The 21615-nt window shown below is 33.6% G+C and overlaps 2 protein-coding genes and 1 pseudogene across 2 annotated transcripts; 2 read left to right on the plus strand and 1 right to left on the minus strand.

Moving 5' to 3' along the window:
- Positions 1 to 343: 343 nt before the first annotated feature.
- Positions 344 to 3813, plus strand: LOC105135306 (importin-5-like). Its single transcript, XM_011040127.1, has 9 exons — positions 344 to 1462; positions 1569 to 1775; positions 1900 to 2005; positions 2099 to 2164; positions 2246 to 2410; positions 2589 to 2663; positions 2765 to 2910; positions 3161 to 3296; positions 3392 to 3813. Exons 1-5 carry the CDS (start codon positions 344 to 346, stop codon positions 2266 to 2268), a joined length of 1521 nt encoding a protein of 506 aa, XP_011038429.1. The 3' UTR covers positions 2269 to 2410; positions 2589 to 2663; positions 2765 to 2910; positions 3161 to 3296; positions 3392 to 3813.
- A 1410-nt stretch (positions 3814 to 5223) lies between these two features.
- Positions 5224 to 7816, plus strand: LOC105135216 (ran-binding protein 6-like). The gene is made up of 10 exons (XM_011039998.1): positions 5224 to 5306; positions 5410 to 5466; positions 5676 to 6056; positions 6242 to 6327; positions 6397 to 6463; positions 6539 to 6605; positions 6691 to 6827; positions 7059 to 7150; positions 7253 to 7319; positions 7410 to 7816. The coding sequence occupies exons 3-10, from the start codon at positions 5913 to 5915 to the stop codon at positions 7572 to 7574; spliced, it is 825 nt and encodes a 274-aa protein (XP_011038300.1). The 5' UTR covers positions 5224 to 5306; positions 5410 to 5466; positions 5676 to 5912; the 3' UTR covers positions 7575 to 7816.
- A 1328-nt stretch (positions 7817 to 9144) lies between these two features.
- On the minus strand, positions 9145 to 20345 carry LOC105135217 (60S ribosomal export protein NMD3-like; annotated as a pseudogene).
- Positions 20346 to 21615: the final 1270 nt, after the last annotated feature.

Consider the following 21615-nt stretch of genomic DNA (forward strand, 5'->3'; position numbering starts at 1 on the left):
ATCCACTACTTCATCATCATCATCACCACCACGTCGAGTTCCAGCCAGGCCACTATCACGCTCCCTTCTGCCTTTGCGCTTTAAGGCCAAACTACTTCCAGGCCGCGGAAACCCGAGTAAATCAAGAAACTGGTCACGGCCATCACCATCAAGACTAGGACCATCATCATTGAGCTCAGAGGAGTCATCATTACCCTTAGTTTCTCCACTGTCGCGATCATCCCTGTATTCAACTAGGGAATATCTCAGAAGTAAAGCCATACAAATCCTGGAGTCACCAGATGCTTTACCTCTTACTTTTTTTCTTAATGAACTTAACTTCCCTGAAAACTCCATTGATTTAATGAATGCTCGAAAACTCTTGAATTACCTTAAAAAGAACTACCTTACTTCCTTCTGTCTTTGCCTTGTTTCTTACTTGAAATTTTGCGCCACTGAATTTGTGAATTGCAAGGAATATGCCTTTGATATCCTATGCCAGATTCTTACAGAAAATGAGCGTGGTCTTTGGCAGGAAACCTCCTTCATGAATAAAGAACTCAAATCAGCACTTCTTGATTGTTTGAATACAGAGAGGTCAATAAAGATATTGCATAAAATTCTCGATTTTGTCGTCACCATTGCTACTAAAGAAGTAAGACTTGGGAATGAATGGCCTGAGCTTCTTGAGTTTGTTTATGAATCTATTGGTTCTGATTCTGATTCTGAAGATAGATTGGAGTGTGCGATTTCTTTGCTTTATAAGTTGATCCCACAATGTGCTGTCGAAGATTTGGTTATTAGTATTGATTCCTTTTATGATAGTTTAGTGGATATATTTGATTCTGAAGAAATGAGTTTAGAGGTACAGGTTCAGGCAGCTCTTGCCTCAAATCGTTTTCTTTGTTACTGGACGAATCGGTCAGACCATGATAGATATAGTACTGTCCTTTTGGTCGAAATAGTGTTGACCATTTCCACTTTGATCGAGCATAGATCAGACAAAGATATACAGGCGGTGGTCAATGAATTGACTGTGTTGGCAAAGGAGAAGCCATGGTCTTTGAGTAGCCAATTTGATTATCTGGTTCAATCTGTGCTTAGGATCGTGGATGGAATTGAACTTCAAGACAGAACAAAAATTATTGCATTAGAATTTGTGGTTGCTTTATCTGAAAAAAGAGTTGAAGGTCGACGAATGTTGCGAAGATCACATTATATAATCCCAAAGTTACTTGAAAAGATTTTGTTTCTGCTTGCAAATTTAGAAGATGAACCAGAAAGCGGAACTGCAGAGACTGACATTCAGAATCTGCCTGTGGTAAGGTGCTTGGCTAGAATTGCAGCTGCCTTAGGTGGGGAAGTTCTCGTGAATAATTTCCCCAAATTATTTGCAATTCATTTTGGCGCTGAAGATTGGCAGAGCCGCCATGCTGCTGTTCTTTTCCTTGGCATTGTTGCAGAGAAATGTTCAAAGCCAAAGGTCTCTGAACTTTTCCTCCCCTTTCCATTCTATATGTTTTGTTAATTGATTCTAGTTCTTGTGGCTTCATTGGATTTAAAATCATCCCTAAGGTTCTACAATGCAGGAGTTGAAACATGGTTGGAATCAAATGGCAGGAAGAATTATCAGAAGTGTCAAAGAAGACATACACCCTCATGTGCGTTGGGCAGCTTTATATACAATTAAACAATTATCCAAGCATTTGAAACCTGAATTTCAAGACAATTATCATGAAAAGGTGATGCCTGCATTAACCAAAGCCATGGATGATTTCAATAATCCCCGTGTTCAGGTACCTCGATTCCTGAAATAGCAAATCCTGACTTAACCTTGTAACACCAGTAGCCTGTTACCATCTTTCACCCCTAGATGCTTTATATCCTTGATTCTTCTGGTTTTGCTAATTATTTCTCCAGGTGCAAGCTTATTTAGCGTTGTTCGACTTCACCTGGAACTGTTCTTCAAGTACTCTGAAACCTCACCTAAAGGAAATTGTCAACAAATTGCTCAAACAATTAACAGGTATATTACCTGCTGTACAATTCATTCTACCTATGTATGTACTGTGTGCACCCTTGTTTATAATGCATTTAGGCACTACTGTTTATAATGCAGAAAGTAAATCATATGGTCCAGGGCGAAACTTTAAAACTATTGTCAGCAGTAGCTCATTCATCACAGGTACTCCTTGATTATTGATATTCAGTTAATCCAAGTTTCTGTTTTCTTAGCTATATTCTACCTTCTTGTTTAACACTGCAGGATCACTTTGCAGAGTATTATAGTAGTGTCATGCCTTATCTTAAAGTTATAATGATGACTGCAAATGAAGAACTTGACCACAATCATCTTGCCAATTCCGTGGAGTGCATAACTATTGTTTGGTTGGCTGTAGGAAAGGATAAGATCAGATCTGATATTGAAATGGTAATGGTCAATAACAATTTTTATAGAAATTTAAACTGGTTGTGGTTGCTGTCAGAATAGACCTCCTGAAGTCAGTCCATAACTAAAACCAATTGGATTTATTTCTTAGTTGGAATGGCCAAATGATCTATAATTGTGAGATATTGCATAACTATAACTGTTTATTATCTCATACAAGGTTGTGTAATTGCTCTTCTCTTTACAAGGATCAAAATTAGAGGAAAATGATCCAATGAGAAGTCAACTGTTGCAAGTATGTCATTGTTACTTTTCCAGTTTCATTTCAAACATAAAGGCAGCACTTCCCATTTATTCCTGCTTTTTATCCAACACAAATCTATAACCACGTTGCAGGCATGGGCCAGGCTTGGGAAATGCTTGGGACATGAATTCAAACCTTATATGAGTGTTGCCATTCCGCGGTTGCTTAAATCTGCTAAAATCGGATCATATGTCATTATACCTGATAATCCTGACGATTTTGATCAATCGGATGGCAGGTAGGCTTTTCAGTCGAGGATTTTTCCTACATTTCTGCAATGCATAATATACTGTCAATACTTTTTTTCTGGTCTTTGATACTTGTAGAGACAATGCTAGAATGCAGGAAGCTATGCTCCAAAATTGAGAATGTTTTTCCTTTAGCTTGACACCTTCAGAAGAAATGATTTTGATAATAAGAGAGATTTTTTTGCCGACATTAGGATTTTTAGCCCTTTTCTTTTGCTGAGGAATATACGATTTTTACAGTATCACGGCCCTGATTCTTGGAGATAGAAAGATTTGGATCAAAACTAAGGTCCTGGAGGAAAAACTCACAGCTTGTAAAGGGTTGTATTTACTGGCTGATGAGTTGAAGGAAGGCCTTTCGGTATGGACTGAATAGGTTGGTTATGCAACACTGCATATGATTCTCCTTTCTTGAATCTCTTCCAAAAAATTGGAAATAACTTCCAATGCAATGATCAATAATATGTGTAGGTTGCTCGGGCTTTAGTTCCACGTCTCAAATTTGCACACAGTGAAGAAATCCGAAGAGTTGCTGCTTCTGGTATTTATTACACTTTAATGTTTCTTGACAAAGAAAGCTGAATTCTCCAAGTTAAAACTAATGCTCAGGACTCAGGAGAGATTACAGATTCTCTGATAGCTTGCACAGGAGCATACTCTCTCTTCAACATCGCACAAAATTCTAGGCATCTGAAACAAGACACATGTAGCGTTCTAGTCAGATTGCCTAGTGCTTCGCTCAGAATCAAAACAGTTTTGCCTTTGAACTTGACCTAAAACCTGAGCCTGTTATTAGAATTTTCAGCTATCCTAGACCTTGTTTAGCACCATTTATCTCATTTTCATTTTTCCATGTAAGCTTCTTATTTATTAGGAATGCTCCTGCATCACTGACAAACACAGTTTAATTTTTGGTGCTTCGACACTAGCCATGCCAGTGCTCTTAAAATCATCTAGAGTAGCAACACAAGAACGGTATCTTGAGTGGTCTGCTGACGAATCTCCTTTTAAGAAGTTATGCTCTTATGTGGTACCAGCTCTGGTTAAAGCTCTAAGTAAGGTAATTTCTACTTGAAAATGAACATTTTTTCTCCTTTGGGTTCAAAGAAATAACATTTAATTAAGCTAGGCTACTGTAATTCGTAACTGCTATTGGTATGTAGGAATCATTGCTTGAGATTGCGGCAGTAATTTTGGACTCGTTGGATGAATGCATGAAGGTCTGCCTCGCTTTGGACAAATCTTTACTGCTTATATCTGTTTAAGATCCTACTCAAAATAAACATGAACCTCTTTTTATTCTTTATCCATATTTTGTTTTCCCCGCATGATGACAGGCGAAGACACCTCAGAAGAAGGTGTGAGGACCATGATATGAATCCAATTTCAGACCGTCTCATGACGACAGGCGAAGACACTTCAAGAGAAGGTGTGAGGACCATGATATGAGTCCAATTTCAGACCGTCTCATAACGACAGGCGAAGACACCTCAGGAGAAGGGGGGAAGAATGGACATTAGGATTTTTAGCCCTTTTCTTTTGCTGAGGAATATACGATTTTTACAGTATCACGGCCCTGATTCTTGGAGATAGAAAGATTTGGATCAAAACTAAGGTCCTGGAGGAAAAACTCACAGCTTGTAAAGGGTTGTATTTACTGGCTGATGAGTTGAAGGAAGGCCTTTCGGTATGGACTGAATAGGTTGGTTATGCAACACTGCATATGATTCTCCTTTCTTGAATCTCTTCCAAAAAATTGGAAATAACTTCCAATGCAATGATCAATAATATGTGTAGGTTGCTCGGGCTTTAGTTCCACGTCTCAAATTTGCACACAGTGAAGAAATCCGAAGAGTTGCTGCTTCTGGTATTTATTACACTTTAATGTTTCTTGACAAAGAAAGCTGAATTCTCCAAGTTAAAACTAATGCTCAGGACTCAGGAGAGATTACAGATTCTCTGATAGCTTGCACAGGAGCATACTCTCTCTTCAACATCGCACAAAATTCTAGGCATCTGAAACAAGACACATGTAGCGTTCTAGTCAGATTGCCTAGTGCTTCGCTCAGAATCAAAACAGTTTTGCCTTTGAACTTGACCTAAAACCTGAGCCTGTTATTAGAATTTTCAGCTATCCTAGACCTTGTTTAGCACCATTTATCTCATTTTCATTTTTCCATGTAAGCTTCTTATTTATTAGGAATGCTCCTGCATCACTGACAAACACAGTTTAATTTTTGGTGCTTCGACACTAGCCATGCCAGTGCTCTTAAAATCATCTAGAGTAGCAACACAAGAACGGTATCTTGAGTGGTCTGCTGACGAATCTCCTTTTAAGAAGTTATGCTCTTATGTGGTACCAGCTCTGGTTAAAGCTCTAAGTAAGGTAATTTCTACTTGAAAATGAACATTTTTTCTCCTTTGGGTTCAAAGAAATAACATTTAATTAAGCTAGGCTACTGTAATTCGTAACTGCTATTGGTATGTAGGAATCATTGCTTGAGATTGCGGCAGTAATTTTGGACTCGTTGGATGAATGCATGAAGGTCTGCCTCGCTTTGGACAAATCTTTACTGCTTATATCTGTTTAAGATCCTACTCAAAATAAACATGAACCTCTTTTTATTCTTTATCCATATTTTGTTTTCCTATATGTATCTGTCCCGGGTACTGATTCTGGTAATCGAATTCATGTGTCACAGCAAAATGCTATATATTATGAAATTACCAACATGCATGCTCTCTTATCTTTCAGATGTCTGAACATGTACTAGATGAAGACCAGACTGACCTGTTCCTAAAAGCGATAATGAATGTTCTGCAAAAGATTTCATCTCTTTCAAGAAGCAAAGTTGGGGCTATTGAAGGAATAAATCAGACATTACCAGATGAGGAAAATTGGGAAGAACAGAAAGTTTATGACAAAGTTTGCAGTTTTTTTATCTTTAATTGGAGATGCCTTGCCACTTATTTCAAATTTAATTATTTGTAGATGATCCTTGAAATGGGTTCCGTTGCTTGCCTTCTGTTCATTTCAATGCAGGCAGCTGCTTGTGTGACCACTTTCATCGTAACACACAAGAACTCTTTCTTACCATTCATCGGCAAGCTTGCACCATGCATAGAACTAATGTGGGTGAGTTTAAACATCCTTTTCTGCTCGCATTCTGTGATTCCATGGTCATGACCACAACCTTATAATTTCCAAACATTGTCAAATGATCCATAAAACTGTTGCATGATGGCTGCTGCTAGGCTACCCTGATGACTTTCCAATTCCCATCAAATTGTTTTCATTTCCCACTGGTTCGTTGCCTTCAGGTAAAGGATAGAATAGTCGAAGAGCGAAGAATTGCCTTGCATATATTTTGTGATGTTGCGAAGCAATTCCAAGAAGAAGCATTTAGGTAGACCACTTCTTTTTGCATTGATTGAGCATGCTTTTATAATGTGCTTAATTCAGTCTGATAAAACAGGCGGTGCAAGATTATTCTTCTATTTCTGTTTAAAGCATGCAAGGATGAGAACCCCGAAGTTCAAGAGGTTATCTCACACGCATACCTGTGATGTTGGAACACTTCTATGGTGCATTTCTGATTCAGAAGACTATTGTTTCAGGTAGCTGCGCAGGCAATTGGTACAGCGGCAGAGTTTGGTGGGTCTGTATTCAAGTCTTTTCTTAAAGGTTGCTTGTTATTCTGCTTTCTGCAACATGAGTTCGTCCTGTGCAGTCAGTTTCTGCAATAAACCACGTAGTTTTTCTTTTGCAGGGGCTGTTTCTGCTTTGAATGCGGTTATGGGGCATCCTAACGCATTGCAGATGGAATATGTAATGGCCCATGATACTGCTGTTTCTGCTCTAGGAAAAAATTTGCAGTTCCATCGTGAAAAACTCAAAGCGGAAAAGGTATATTTGCTTTTTCTTGTTTCCAGATTAACGTCAAAGGAAGCTTTTGTGTTCCACCAAATGCGTGCACGTTTCAGCTTGTATTTCCTTTTAGACTTACCTTTCCGACTGATGTTCGACTGGAGAGTATGTTTGGCAGTAAAAAAGTGGCAGAAGCAAAGCTAGGAATTAATTTGCCTTTTAGAAAGCATATTATGGCCATTCTGTGAAGTTGCCTTCTCTATTTAACAGGTTTTGAGGATATGGTTAGGCCATTTGCCACTGAAAAATCATCTAGAGGAGGCCAAAGTTGTTCATCGGCAGCTATGTTCATTGGTTGAAGTGTAAGCCAAATTTTCATCACATGGTTGAAGTATAACTAGAACCATTCGATTCCATTTTCTACTGATTTTCCTTACCCTGGTTGTTTTCTTGTTTCATTCCAGGTCAGAGGGGGAACTTCTACGCACCCAAAAGGCTTATCTTTCCGAAATTGTTGCTGTTTACGCCGAGGTACATTCCATTGTTTGTTTAATTCGGCAAACTGCTTAATTTTCCATGAATTTTACTTATAATAGAACAATCCTTTTTCTTTTTCGAAAGATCCTGTGGGCAGGCAAGAAGTTAGCTACTGAGGAAACTGTAAACCAAATGATCAAGCAATTGAAACTTCACAGTAGAAGGTCACCCCCTTCTACCTGGAGATCCATCATGCTCTCCCTGGAACCCCATCTGCAGAAGAAGTTGGAATCCGTATTGTCGTCCTAGATTTCTATGTGCAATGGGCAATGTTGTCTGTCCCTCTTTAAAATGTTTGTGCTAATCAACAAGTTTGCTCATTGCTGCATGTACATGAACTATTCTTATGTGCATTACCCCTGACAGTTCCTGGAATACATAAATCGAAGGAATGAATCGCTCATTCAATCACTTGTTGGAGAGAAAATGAACAAACACAAAAAAAACAAAAACATGTTTGGTTGGAGAGGCAGACATAAAATAAATTAGTACCCGAGACAGTTTTTGAGTGAATTTCTATTTTTTAAAAATAAAAAGGATAGGGGAACATGTCAAATGTTATCATATATACTCATTCTTATATTGAACATCTGCCTAAAAGAACAGATGTGTTTGATCCCAGATGAGAAAGGTAACTAGTTATATATACACATCTTTGTACAGGATCAACTTGTTTGTATGTTACACCACCACCAAACTAAATAGCATCAAATTTGATGATCACACCAAAATCATTCATTTCCCGGTTAGTTTAATGTCCAAATCTATGTATCCTTTACCATAGTGACTAGATGGTATAAATGAATCAACTTTGGTTCACTTTTCTTGTTTTAAATTTGAAAGGCAGAGTAGGCTGTCGCAAATTCCCGGCAAGTCACATTGCACCTGTAGTAGTATGCACACCCACAGCAACTGTGTCGAAACCGAAGCTCAAGATAACTCTGCAGATTTGAACCCGAGCTCGGTTCGCCAGGTGAACGAAGTGTGTTACTGCTGTACTAAACCTTATTGGCATCAACTTTTGTATACTGAGATCAAGTTCATTAATCTATTACAATCATAGATAGGGCACTGCCACATATATTGTCAAAAAAAATTGATCATGAGAATTTTGCAGGGTCACTGATAAATTCTTTAATGCTAATTGCTAAAGCAATAGCCATGGAAAAATTCATCTGACTCTCACAACACTATGTCAACAATGGCCTAGCCAATATATACAGAGCAGAAAATATCTATTATTTTAAATTTTCTAATATGACCACCTCACAGAAGTAAAGCCAAAATCATTGATTGTCTCAGAATTAAAGCCAAAATCATTTTTTCACTTGAACGTTTCTTTTGCTTTTGTTTCCAATTTCAGATCAGATGTGGAACTTCTAGGCCCAAACAAGGCTAATTTTTGCAGAGTCGCTGGTGTTTATGCCGAGGTACATTTCCTCCTTTATTGTGAAGTAACAATTGCTTTCGTAGCCCATTTTAGAATCTGTATAAACTATTGATAATACCTATTTTCTGTGATTTTTACTTTGCATGGGAGATCTTCATTTTTTCCAGATCCTGTGGACGGGTAAGAAGTTAGCCACAGATGAAACTATAAGCCAAATGATCAAGCAACTGAAACAAAAAGAAGCGGGTCACTGCCCAATATTTTGAAATCCACCATTTCCTCCCTAGAACTCCATCAGCAGATTCATCAGAAGTTGGAATCTATATTGTTCTACTACACTATCATCCCTTAAAGACATCTTGTTTGTATGACATTGAATCCTTTTTTGCTGATTAAAACTATTAACGGATGAAGAGAATTTCTACTTGCCAAGAAAATAAGTTTCCTTGCTATCATTTACCCGTAAGCCTCATTAATACAGCAAAGAAATTCCCTAATAAACAAACAAGGCAAATTACAAGCATCATTCGTTGAGAGAACTAAATTAAGCGAAAGCTACGTCGCACTGTATAAATCTACTTGATGAAAAGATCATTTCAAGTCAAACAGAAAAATAAACAAAACTTTGAGATTTATTCTCTCGTATCATCATCCTCATCTTCTGCATCAGTTATCTCAAGGTCAGCAAGCAGCTCTTCTAGAGGAATAGAAGGTGCATCCTCCCCATTAGTCAGAGATGCCATCTCAGAAGGTTGATATTCTTTGTTACGATACAATGATATATTGAACCTCCACTCAGGGTTCTCTTCCAGATCTCTCAAGAACTGTTCATACTCCGAGTTCATCTTCTCTTCATCACCTCTACCTCTCGTGTCATCAAACTCCATATTGAGGGACTTGAGCTTCCAGGAACGAGGCTTCCCCCGTTTTCTCTGGCGTTTCTCTTCATAGCTCTTCTTTACCAAGATTACTTCCGGAATGACTAAATCTTTGTACTTGTCGAGCTCCATGTCATTACTGTTAGCTCCATGTAGGTCATAACCAAGAGCATAATCACCAGGTTTCAGAATATGCCCCAGATGCGTTTTTATGTAGAACATGGTATCATTCTTCCCAAAATCTGACACACGAGCAACTTGGGCATCAGCTAAAGCATATCTAGAGCCACCAATACTAACTTCAGGGGAAACAATGTCCTCATCAAATACAATATACTCCACAAGCTGCCTGCTAGTGAGAAGAGACTAAAAGGCTGTTCTCCAATACCGGTCAGCGTCCAAGAAGCACTGTCTCAGAGTGAAAGGATCTAACAACGCAATGCTGTTTGTGACTTTGGTGCAGATCACAAGAGGACCTAGATTCCCCAAGCCAACAGCAACTCTTGGAGACAGCAGATTAAATCCTCACGGAAAATTGGAGAGATGTCAACCGAGAAAGTATATTTGTAATTGTAGTTGTTGCTCTTAGTATCATGGGAAACAAGTTGCTTGTCATCGCGACTCCTTACTGGAGCTACTTTACCCACAAACTCAACAAATTTAACACCATGGCTACGATTTCCAAAGAAAAAATCAATACCATGATCCATTTGCTTGATTTTAATAGCACGGACAGCAGCATCATGCTTCAAAATCAGCTGCTCCAAGTAAAAGAAAGTTCTTCAATGAGCGACATGGTGCCGGAGCTGGACAGCAGCAACCCATTGATCTAGGATTGGCATGAAACTCTTGTGCAAGAATCACACGTGTTCCTGCTGAACATACTCAACAACATATGCTTGTTCAAGTATTGCACCATCAAGGACCTCCTTCTGAACTCTCACCCGGAGCTTGATCCTCTTGGAATGAGGTTCAGTCCAAATAAATTCCGCATTTACCAAATTAACCCCTTCCGACTTCAACTTCTTCAGACAAAATGCCATCAACTCCCTTGATTCTAATTGAGCCCTAATCCGCGTAGTTGGTGGATCCAAGAAGGTATCACACTCGGAGCAATGTACAAGGATCACATGCTTCTTTAACCTTCAGTCATGTCAACTTCCGAGCGCAAAAACTTGACACGCATATTAGCAGCATTTGGTTGCATCAGAATACCACATTCTCGACACAAAACACTTCCAATTGCCTGATGAACCATAAACATGCCTGCTTCTTCAGCCATATCTGGCAAATAACACAAAGAATAAGAACAACAACAATAGTATGCATTATTTATCATAACTGTCTTAATTGATTTCCACCAAATTACTCTGGATTAATATTCTACATTGTTTAAAAAACTCGAGTTTGTTTGAATTAATATCCTACATGGTTTAAAAAGAAACGCAACTTAAACTAGATTCTAGAACGATAAATCACCAAATCGAGTTTAATAGCATTGATTGATATTATATTAATTTTTATTTATTTTCTTAATAATTTAACTAGTAGTTATGTTGTTTGTTCATAGTTGGGGGATGGGGGGTAAAATTTGATGGTATACTTTTCTTTCAGCCAGTGTGTGTACAGTAAGTATATGCAGAGTCGAGTACGACGGCCTTAATGAATGGATCCTAAGAGGCCCATAAAGCCTTTCCCAAAGAACCTGCAAAAGGCCCATCTCTTGAACTTACACTCAAATGTAAAGCCCATTGAAATGCATATTCCAAGACATAGGCTCTTAGGGACCAGGGCCGCAGTCCTTTACAGGGAGGTTTACACATTCTTTTAGGGTTTCGCATTTTCCTTTCAAATCTTAAAATCTTATCTATCATATTTAATATTTCAGTCTTGATAAAAGACTTACATTAGTCTTCCCCCTTGGAGACCAAAGGTTTAATGGGCCAAAAAAAAACCTAGAGTACATTAATTCTCCAATTTTTCCTCAGCGATGTGATGTGGGTCTTGGCTCCAAAGTTTCTCGCAAGCCAAGAACTTTTTGGTGGAAATAGATGATGATTTTGATTGAATTAAGGCTATAATCATAGATGGATATTAGTTTAGGGGGGTAAATTAAGAAAATCCCCAAACTTCAGGGAGTTTAGTAGTTTTCCTTTGTTTTATATATAGATGAAGAATTTATTTATTTATTTATTTAATTCTTAAGTGCAAATGAGCTTAATTAGCCTATAGCACAAACAAAGAACCAATAAGAGGTCCAACTCAAAGCCTAGAACATAAATGAGATTTAGCTAAGATAAAGATCTTTTTTAAAACTAATTAACCACACCATGGGTAAATTTACAATCATTCTCGTAGTATTCTTCATCTAAAATATTATATTTTTAAAATATTTTTTAATTTTAATGTAATAATATTAAATCATCCAGAAAAACATTATCAAACACATTACTAAGAGGTAAATTAGTGGGACTTGATACTACAACATTACTAAGAGGTAAGCCAAAAAATTAAAAAAATCAAATTATAAAAAAAAAACTCATTAGAATATTAAAAAAAATATTCAATTTGGTTCAGTTTCATAAGCATGAAATCAAAAAACCAAACCGAACCAAATTGAAAAAATAAAAATAAAAGAATCGAAAAAACCCGAAATCAAGCCCATTAAAAACATTTAAAAAAAACCCAAAAACAATATAAATTTTAATTTTTAATATAAAATAATTAAATCGAATTGCATCAAAACCAAACTGAATCAAAATCAATCAGTTGAGTTTTAGTTTTTAATATAAAATAATCAAATTAAACTTAATTTTTAATATAAAATAATCAGATTAAACTTAATCAAAACTGATTAGTTTCACCTTATTTTAGTTAGATTTTTTTTATATATATATTTTATAAAATTTTAATTTATTTTTATAGATAAACCTCAAACTAAACACTCGCAAGCCATGAACTTTTTGATGGAAATAGATGGTGATTTTGATAAAATTAAGGCTATAATCATAGAGGGATATCAATTTAGGGGGTAAATTAAGAAAATCCCCAAACTTCAGGGAGTTTAGTAGTTTTCCTTTGTTTTATATATAGATGAAGAATTTATTTATTTATTTATTTAATTCTTAAGTGCAAATGAGCTTAATTAGCCTATAGCACAAACAAAGAACCAATAAGAGGTCCAACTCAAAGCCTAGAACATAAATGAGATTTAGCTAAGATCAAGATCTTTTTTAAAAGCTAATTAACCACGGTGTAGTTTAGGTAATTTTACAATAATTCTCATAATATTCTTCATCTAAAAAATTATATTTTTTAAATATTTTTTAATTTTAATATAATAATATTAAATCATCTAGAAAAACATCACCAAACGCATGCAAATTAGCGTGACTTGAGACCAAATTCATACCACAACATTAATGGGAGGTAAGAGAAAAACCAAAAAATTAAAAAAATCAAACCATAAAAAAAAACTCATTAACAAATATTAAATTTGATTTTAGTTTTGTAAGTATGAAATTAAAAAGCCAAACCAAATCAAATTGAAAAAAACAAACCAAAAAAACTCGAAACCAAGCCTATTAAAAACATTTAAAAAAATCTCAAAAACAATATATATTTAAATTTTTAATATAAAATAATTAAACTGAATCGAAATCAAACCGTACCAAAACCGAACCGAATCAAAACCGGTCGATTAAGTTTTAGTTTTTAATATAAAATAATCAAATTAAACTAAACTAAAACTGATTGGTTTAACCTGATTTTATTTCAATTAGATTTTTTTTGTATATTTTATAAAATTTTAATTTACTTATTTTTATAGATAAACCTCAAACTAAACTGAAAGCGAGAACTGCTGGTGTTGCCATTGGAGGAAGGCATGAATTGTCATGGACAATGCCTTCTCAATTCTTATCCAAATAGGCCAAGAAAATGTGGCGTGGGAATTGACAAAGACAATACTTTCGATGTATAGTCTCATGATAACACAACAAATTGAAGATGATGTATACACCAATAGGAGTAGTGGTATAAATACAAGCATACGGTATTTATGCCAAGACACAACAGCCCGCTTTAAATGCGGGGCAGACAATGGGGGTTAGAGACTCTCATGAAGGACAATGTCAGCCTCCCTCCTCAGGGCCCCTTAACTAGGGCTTGATGTGAAAGCTCTGTCACACCCCCACACACATACCCCAATACAAAGATAACCCTCAGCTCTCTCGAACGACGGAGTCTACTCACTTTCTTGCATTTTTGACTGCCTTTGCCAGCACAGTGCCTTCGCCAACAGTGAATTTCTTCAAAGACTTTTTTTTTTTAATTTTTTGCAAGAAAAAGGGATTTCAAAAAAATTAAAATGCATTTTTTATTGCTTTAAATTAAGTTTTTCTTAGTGTTTTTAGATATTTTTTTATATGATAATGTTAAAAATAATATTTTTTTAATATATTTCTAAACAAAAATATTATAAAACACTCTTAAAACCACGATATCAAACAAATTCTTTATCTAATCATATGTTTTACTTATAGAACTCATCTGATTGGGAAGCTCTATTTAAAATCTAGACTTTATATATTTAAAAAGTTTATTTCCAATTTAATTAATTTAGTTAAAAATATAATATGATATTTTTTAAAATAATATTGTTTTTATTTTAAAAAATAATTAAAATAGATTGAACCAAACCATACAGTGTTTCTATTAGAATGTTTAAGAGCTTGAATAAATGAAATGAGCAAAAAGAAAGAAAAAAGTGAAAAACGTAAAGAAAAGAAAACCCACTCTATATATATATATATAGTGCTAGCTATGAAGAACCAGGTGGCAAGTAGGCTTAATAAGACATGCATGCATGCACAATTGCACATGCATATATTATCATAAACTCATCATAGACTCATGATGGCTTACTTTTCTTCACTTTTGTTTTGTTGTCAGCATGAGAAAGCTAAATTAAAAAAAAAAAAAAAAAAAAAAAAAAAGCTAAATAAAAAAAAATAAAAAAAGAAAGCTTTGAGAGAAGGGAAGTACAGGGAGTCTTTTTCTTACTCTACTTTAATTCGCGTGCTTCTCCCTCTCTCTTACTGGAGGGGCGTGTGAAAAATTTTGATTTTTTTTTGTTTTAAATTGATTTTTTATTTTTTAAATTTTTTTAATTTAATGATATAATTTTAAAAAAAAATATAAAAATAATTTTGACATATTTTCTTTTTAAAAAACACTTTTACAAATAATAGCATGCAATGGTATTGTCAATGCAGAGCTCACCTGATAGAGTGGAGGTGGTACCTTTTTTTAAAAAAAAAAGGGGAATTTTTTCGTCAATCATAAAGCAATCGATTACAAAATCATTTTCCCACCTCTCACATCAGACCATCTTTGCTGTTTCTGCGAAGAAAGTCCTGTATCCTTCTGCCTCCTTCGCATTTATTACTCTCTTTTCGAGGAATGGGCCATCCATCTAGGGTTTACCCCTCCAGCCCCCGGTTCTCTCTCCCTCCCCCCGAAACAAATTCATATTCATATGTCAACTTCAAACGTACAGCCTTGTTCCAAGTGTCAACGTGTAATTAAATTAGTTCAATGGCAATTCACTATGGTTTCTTACATGGATTAATGAGATTTTGACTTTACAACAACAAGAGCACTTAAGACATTGTTGATTTGAACCAAATTTGATTTTGAACCACTTAAATGACAGCAAATAACTTTGAAATCTTAGCTAAATAACACAGCCATAATTAATGGCTATCTTTACCTTTGGTTAAATTGACTGTGTTTTAATGGGATCATCCCTATCCTTTTTTTTTAAAAAAAAATATTAGTAACTTATAAAATTCTTTAGTTCTTAGAGGTTGATGTGTTTGATCTGTTTTTATAAAAAACAAATGAGATTTATTGTTTGTATATATCAATTCTCAAATAATTGTTGTTGAGCAGTATAAACAACATTTTAATTATGCATTTATAATGTAAAAAGGGTAAAGGGGATGAAAGATTAGATCAGGATTTGAAACAAGATGTCTGTCATAGCACAAACACATAAATCATTCCTATTTGCATGGGTGTAGGAAATCACTAGCTAGTATTTGGTGTGCATTAAACTATAATGTAATGTCATGTCAAGATATTTCAATGTATATTTATATGGTCGTGATTGCACGCGATAATCAAAGAGATTGATCGATGGTAGTTGAGTTTTGTTAGAAATGTACAGTGCATTCTTTGTTGTGGTGGTGCTCCTTGATTAAGTTTTTGTTCATTTGTTACAATATTTTTTTTATAAAAGTAGTATGAAAATTATTATTTTTTATATTTAGCAATGTCAAGAAAAATAAGTTAAGAAATAGTTTTTAATATTTGACCATATAATGAAAAATAAGTTGAAAATAACTTATTAATATTTTATTTATTTTTAAGTTTATTAAAAAAATGAGAATAAAAAAAATATGGTTGTTGAAAATTTGAAAAAGAATAAAATAAAATAAAAATTAATTTCATAAATTCTTAAAAAAACAAATAAGAATCAAATCTGACAAATAAAAAAGTTAAAAGATGATGAAATTAAAAAATAATATTATAAATTTATAAATTATTTCAAATAAACTAAATAATAATGAAAAGAATAAGAAAATATTTAGTCATTTTACCTCATTTATTTTTGAAAGTTTTGAAAAGTGTTTTCCAAAGAAAATAACAAGAAAACATTTTTCTTTCTTTAAAGCTATTTTTTCATTTTACTAATAAGTGTTTTTTTGTTGACAAAGTTTTCTTAAGGTTACCAAACATTAAAAAATGGGGAAAATGATTTCAATAACAGTGTTTTTCTAAAAACAAATAGAGTCTAACTATCGGTTTGGTTTGAATTAAAAAAAATCTAATTTAATTGCTTTTTTTATTCAAAATTTTGAATTAAATCAAATGTATGGAATAAATAATCAATTTGGCTTTACTCGATTCAATTTATATTTATCAAAATTGAATAAATCCATTATCTATAGTTGGACTATTGTTTTTATAGGTTTTGATTTTATGAGCATTTAGTTTATAATGGATTTTTTTTTGTTTGGTTTGATTAAGTTTTTTCATATTGGTTAATTTCTTTATTTTTAAAATATAAAACCAAAACTGAACAAAATCACATTTAAAATAATACTGAAATTATCCAATAAATTTAAAAAAATTATTCAGTTCAATTAATTTTGGATATTATAAATAATTCAGCTAATTTGCTCTTCCCTACTTTCACCCTCAAAATATTCGTTCGTCAAAAGGGTATGAAATATTGGAACTAAGCTTCTCCATTCTCTCCCACCTCAAAATATTATAATTTGACATCTCGTTCTTCTCACCTTTTTCTTTAATGAATGAACTATTTGTTGCCCCACATCCTACCTTATTGGGGTTGGAACTAGTTCATTGAAGCTATTGTATTACAGCAAAGAATGGGACATACACAATTAGCGATAGCTAGTACAGTTAATACGCCAATTAACCCAAACTAATCCATATCTTAAACAATTTCCATGCATATGTAAGGATAATTTCACCAATATGATGAGCACTAGGAGAAATTATTCTTAGAGGTTAGTTTGAGCAACTTTGCACATCAGAATCTTAATTTTAAAGAGGTATGTATGATGAGAATTAATCTTGAATGTCTAGTCTATATAAAAATTACTCATCTACTAAATACATTATTAGAAGGGATTAAATCTTGAAGGAAAAAGTTTACCGGAAAATAGTTTGACTTTTATTTTTTATTTTTTTAAAAAAACCTATATTCAATAAGTGCCAACTAGGTTGAGCAAAGTTTGTGATTGCCAAATTCAGACCATCGATCTCGTGGTCCTTACTTTAATCAATCATATATGTGAACATGTGATATGTCCCTATACTTATACAGGGATTGATCAAACATTTGTTGCCATGAAGGTGATGGCACTAGTTAATTATAAAGACGATTGTGTTTAATGCTATGTGAATGTTATATATATATATAAAGACACACACACATGATGATGTTATTGGATTTTTTTTTATCTTAACTTAAATAAAGGTGTCATCACATATTGATGATGTCGTTTTTTTTTTAGCATTATTTATATTTTATATACAATGTTATTCAAATTCAAAGTTACTATATAATTATAAATTTTTTAGTCTAGTTATTTGTATTTTTACCTTATTAAATTCAGTTTGATCTATGATTTTAGTCATAAATTATACTAGTAATTAACTCAGATAAATTAAAACAATAACATTTTTTTTTAAAAAAATTTAAAACAATATTATTCTGAATTTATGTTTTTTTTAAAAAGTAAACTAGATATTAATTACTGAATTACTAGCCAGTTTTTTTTTTTTAATAACTCTGTTCAAAATGAGTTTAATAACAGCCAAATTAACCCTTTATAATCTATAATTAAATGCACCAACCAGCAACATTTTATGGATGGAAGCCCGTCTTGTTTTTGAAGTCACTGTATTTTATTCTACGAGAGTAGATCAGTTAGGTAAATGGGAGCTGATCTGTATCCCAGCATACAATTAGAATAAAAGAATCACCGTATGGATTTCACTGCTGCAATTCAATGCAAACTTCCAAATAACTAATACATTTTTTCTAAAGCTTAAATTGTATAATAATTAACTAATCAATAGCTGTTCTCAGGACTCCTCGAAAGAAATGAACATTTAGTAGGATTAGCGATGCAAATTATCCTTGCATCCATGTAATTTGAACACTTACACGTACCTAAGCAATGCTGATATCAATCTATGGAACCCGGATTAAGGGAATAAATGTTGCTAGACTTTTTCCTGATATTGAATCTCTTATTTTTCCTCTGTTTTTTTTATGAAATGCCAAAATTAAAAAAATAAAAGGAGAAGGAAAAATAATAGGAGGATATCATTCTCTGAATGGAAGATGCCATTGTTGAATCCAAGAAGTAACGTGTGAGAATATTTCATTATGTTTTTGTGGTTGCAAGAGGGGCCAAAATAGAGGCCCTAACATTAAAATGAACTATCAACACAAATTGTGATCATACATGAGATTTCTTTTGAAATAACTCCAAATTACAGTAAGAGATATGCTAACTTGCAATCACTTGAAGGATTATATTAATTAACATCAAGGGTATTTGACTTTGATCAAAACCAGATCTCTTTTTACCTGGATTTTCGAGATTTGTGCATTTTACCATAAAGGATGACGGAGAAGCGGAGAAGAAAGGAAGGGAAAATACAAAATAATATGGGGAGTGGGTACACGTACGTGCATTACTGCAAGACTATATATATAAATATATATATAGGATGGCAAGTGAAAACAAACACTAAGGTCACGGGTTATACAGACATTTCTGCTCTGTTTTCTCTGATTTCTCTGATATATCCTTTCATATTCTGTCTAAAATGAGAGGGTTCAAATCTTCAAATTCCTCAGATGGTCCATTGGGAATTACTAGCGAGACAATCAGCTGATACCAAACAAAAAGATAAAGCTATTTATATATTAAATTAAAAAACAAGAAGAAGAAGAATTGTTCATCATTTTTTAAATATTTATAACAACAAGCATACTCATATGGCATATAAAATTATATCCCCTTGGTATCCTAATAATCTATGTAGTTTCTGGCTTTTCAAAAAAAAAAAAAACACCCAGCAAACAGGCATAGAAAATGATATCCCAACCACGCTATTGCACCCAAGGAACAATAATTGGATAGTGTATGTACCTAGAAAATCCAGTCCAAGTCTGAAGGGTTATTGGTTAAGAATTATAAAGGTATTAAAAGGTATGCATGGTTATAATTTCTTATTTATATATTACAGATTAATAGTGTTTAACAAATCTTGTTTTATTATTTAGGTTGGACGTCCAAGACAGAAATTGACAAATTAACTAATGAAGGAATTGATGAAGGATGCTAACACGTTGGACTGGTAAATGCTGTAATTAAATATTCAATTCCTGCGTATATATGGTGCTTAAAATGCCCTTTTGAAAATTAGGAGGATGGAATTGCAATAATCAATGCTATAGGCACTTAGTTGGAAACTTAATCAATTTTAAACTACTGGGCATTAAATTGCGATTTACTCTTTGATGTTAGAATCCTTCTTACATGAAAATCACTCACCTTTAACTTATGAACCATAGAAAAAGACACATCGAAATCATAAAAAAAAAAACAAGGGTCTAATTAAAGAAAGTTCGAATATAGGGACTAATATGTAAATAATGTATACATGATTGAATTTGATATAAATGAATGAGATCAAATTCCTCTAATCTTTCATCATCACATTTTTATAGCACTCATCTAACTTTTTGTATATCCCTTTTGTATTTAACCCTTTATGTCCAATACAACCATATTAAATTAATTTGTAGTCAAAATTGACATGAAGATTTAGAGGCTTCCACCTAGATGTGGACTTACAACAGCTAAATATCTCTCATATGACAAACATAAACAGTTGTAAGAACAACCATCCAAAACTTTGAGACATGGGTACTAGCTAGATGAAGAATTTGAATACTATGATTTGTAGATGTTTATATATACACTGAAAAAGGAGACAATAGCTTGTTAACTTTTAACGTCCCGTTCAAATAAGGTGGGTCCATGTTTTACTAAAAATGAAAGTAAGGTAGGGTTACACACTTCTTATGATATGGGTATGTTTGGCATCGCCTTATCACACGGGAAAAGACAGATTGAAAATATTCTTCCATGTAAGGGAGAGCGGGAAAGAAAGTGAGTGAGGGAGACATGAATAAACTTTAGGTAAAGGTGTCAACTTTGCTTTTTACATGCATATTGGGGTCACACTTTGATGAAAATGAAGGCATTGCGAGCAAGTAAGCTTCAGCAAAAGGAAAAGGAAACATATTCAGAGAGACACGGACCTTCCCTGAAAGCTCTCATGGGGTTTGGGGAATCATGAAAGTTGATATGATTATTGGTGATCATATCATATCTCTTTCCAACAATTTCCACAGTTGTTTTACCTTACAGGACACAAGTGGGACCGAACCAAAAGCTTAAATATTCAGGTGTATTTTAGAGCTTTTACAGCTGGTCTCATCGTATAATGTTGGGTTAGACTCTCTTCTCCTTATATATCACTGTTGTTCTGTGCAATTCCATTCAATGTTGCGTGGTTGGTTTCCTTTTGGTATTGCTATTATTGGCACATATCTATTCAATGTTTGCTTCAAAGTTATTAAATCCGAAGGTTTCAAAACTCAGTTTATTAATTCAAATATATATTTTTTAAATCATTTGAGTTTTACCTGTATTAATTTGAAAAGTCAATCATATTATACAAAGTTAATTCTTATCTAATTTTTTAAAACTTATCTTTATATGGGTTTCAGATTGACCCATGAAGCTAAAAGTTTAAAACATGGGTTTGCTATAATTTATTGATTTTATTTAAGATAAATAGTAAAAAATAATAATAAAAAAGGTGGAAGGGGGATTGATAATATTATTTTTCGTGAATATATCACAATGACATGATCATACTAATTGAATATGATCTAATTCTAGTATTTATCATATTAGCTAGTTTGACGATATCTTAATTATTAGAAAAAGAATTCGTAAGTGCACGAGAAGTAGATTTAGAGAGAGGAGTCAAAGGAGGATATTTGGGCAGAACCAACGGAGACTTTCATTCTCCAATATATTCTTTGCATTATTTCTTAGAAGGATTAGAATGATCATATTTAATGGATTTGCCCACACATGTGGGTATTTTCTAATGAATGTCCATAGGGGGATGGAAATATTCATTTGATTAATTGTTTTATTTAGCTTGTTGTCGGCTGTGTGCATATTGTGAGAAAAATTATTTTTTTATTATTAAAAATTCAACTTCAACTACATCTGTAAAATATAAAAAATAGGCAATATTTATAAATAATTTCTAAAATGAAGCCTATAAATATTAGAATTTAATAGTTTAAACCCGGATTGAACTA

Source organism: Populus euphratica, unplaced genomic scaffold, assembly GCF_000495115.2.
Source record: "Populus euphratica unplaced genomic scaffold, PopEup_1.0 scaffold72.1, whole genome shotgun sequence".
Taxonomy (NCBI): domain Eukaryota; kingdom Viridiplantae; phylum Streptophyta; class Magnoliopsida; order Malpighiales; family Salicaceae; genus Populus; species Populus euphratica.

Excerpts from the sequence above, each read along its gene's own strand:
- LOC105135216 (XM_011039998.1), top strand. The coding sequence starts at position 5,913 with ATGATCCTTGAAATGGGTTCCGTTGCTTGCCTTCTGTTCATTTCAATG. Across the intron at positions 6,464-6,538 it reads AGAACCCCGAAGTTCAAGAG|GTAGCTGCGCAGGCAATTGG; the intron begins GTTATCTCACAC and ends CTATTGTTTCAG. Across the intron at positions 7,320-7,409 it reads TTGTTGCTGTTTACGCCGAG|ATCCTGTGGGCAGGCAAGAA; the intron begins GTACATTCCATT and ends CTTTTTCGAAAG.
- LOC105135306 (XM_011040127.1), top strand. The coding sequence starts at position 344 with ATGAATGCTCGAAAACTCTTGAATTACCTTAAAAAGAACTACCTTACT. Across the intron at positions 2,006-2,098 it reads ATTGCTCAAACAATTAACAG|AAAGTAAATCATATGGTCCA; the intron begins GTATATTACCTG and ends TTTATAATGCAG. Across the intron at positions 2,165-2,245 it reads CAGTAGCTCATTCATCACAG|GATCACTTTGCAGAGTATTA; the intron begins GTACTCCTTGAT and ends TTAACACTGCAG.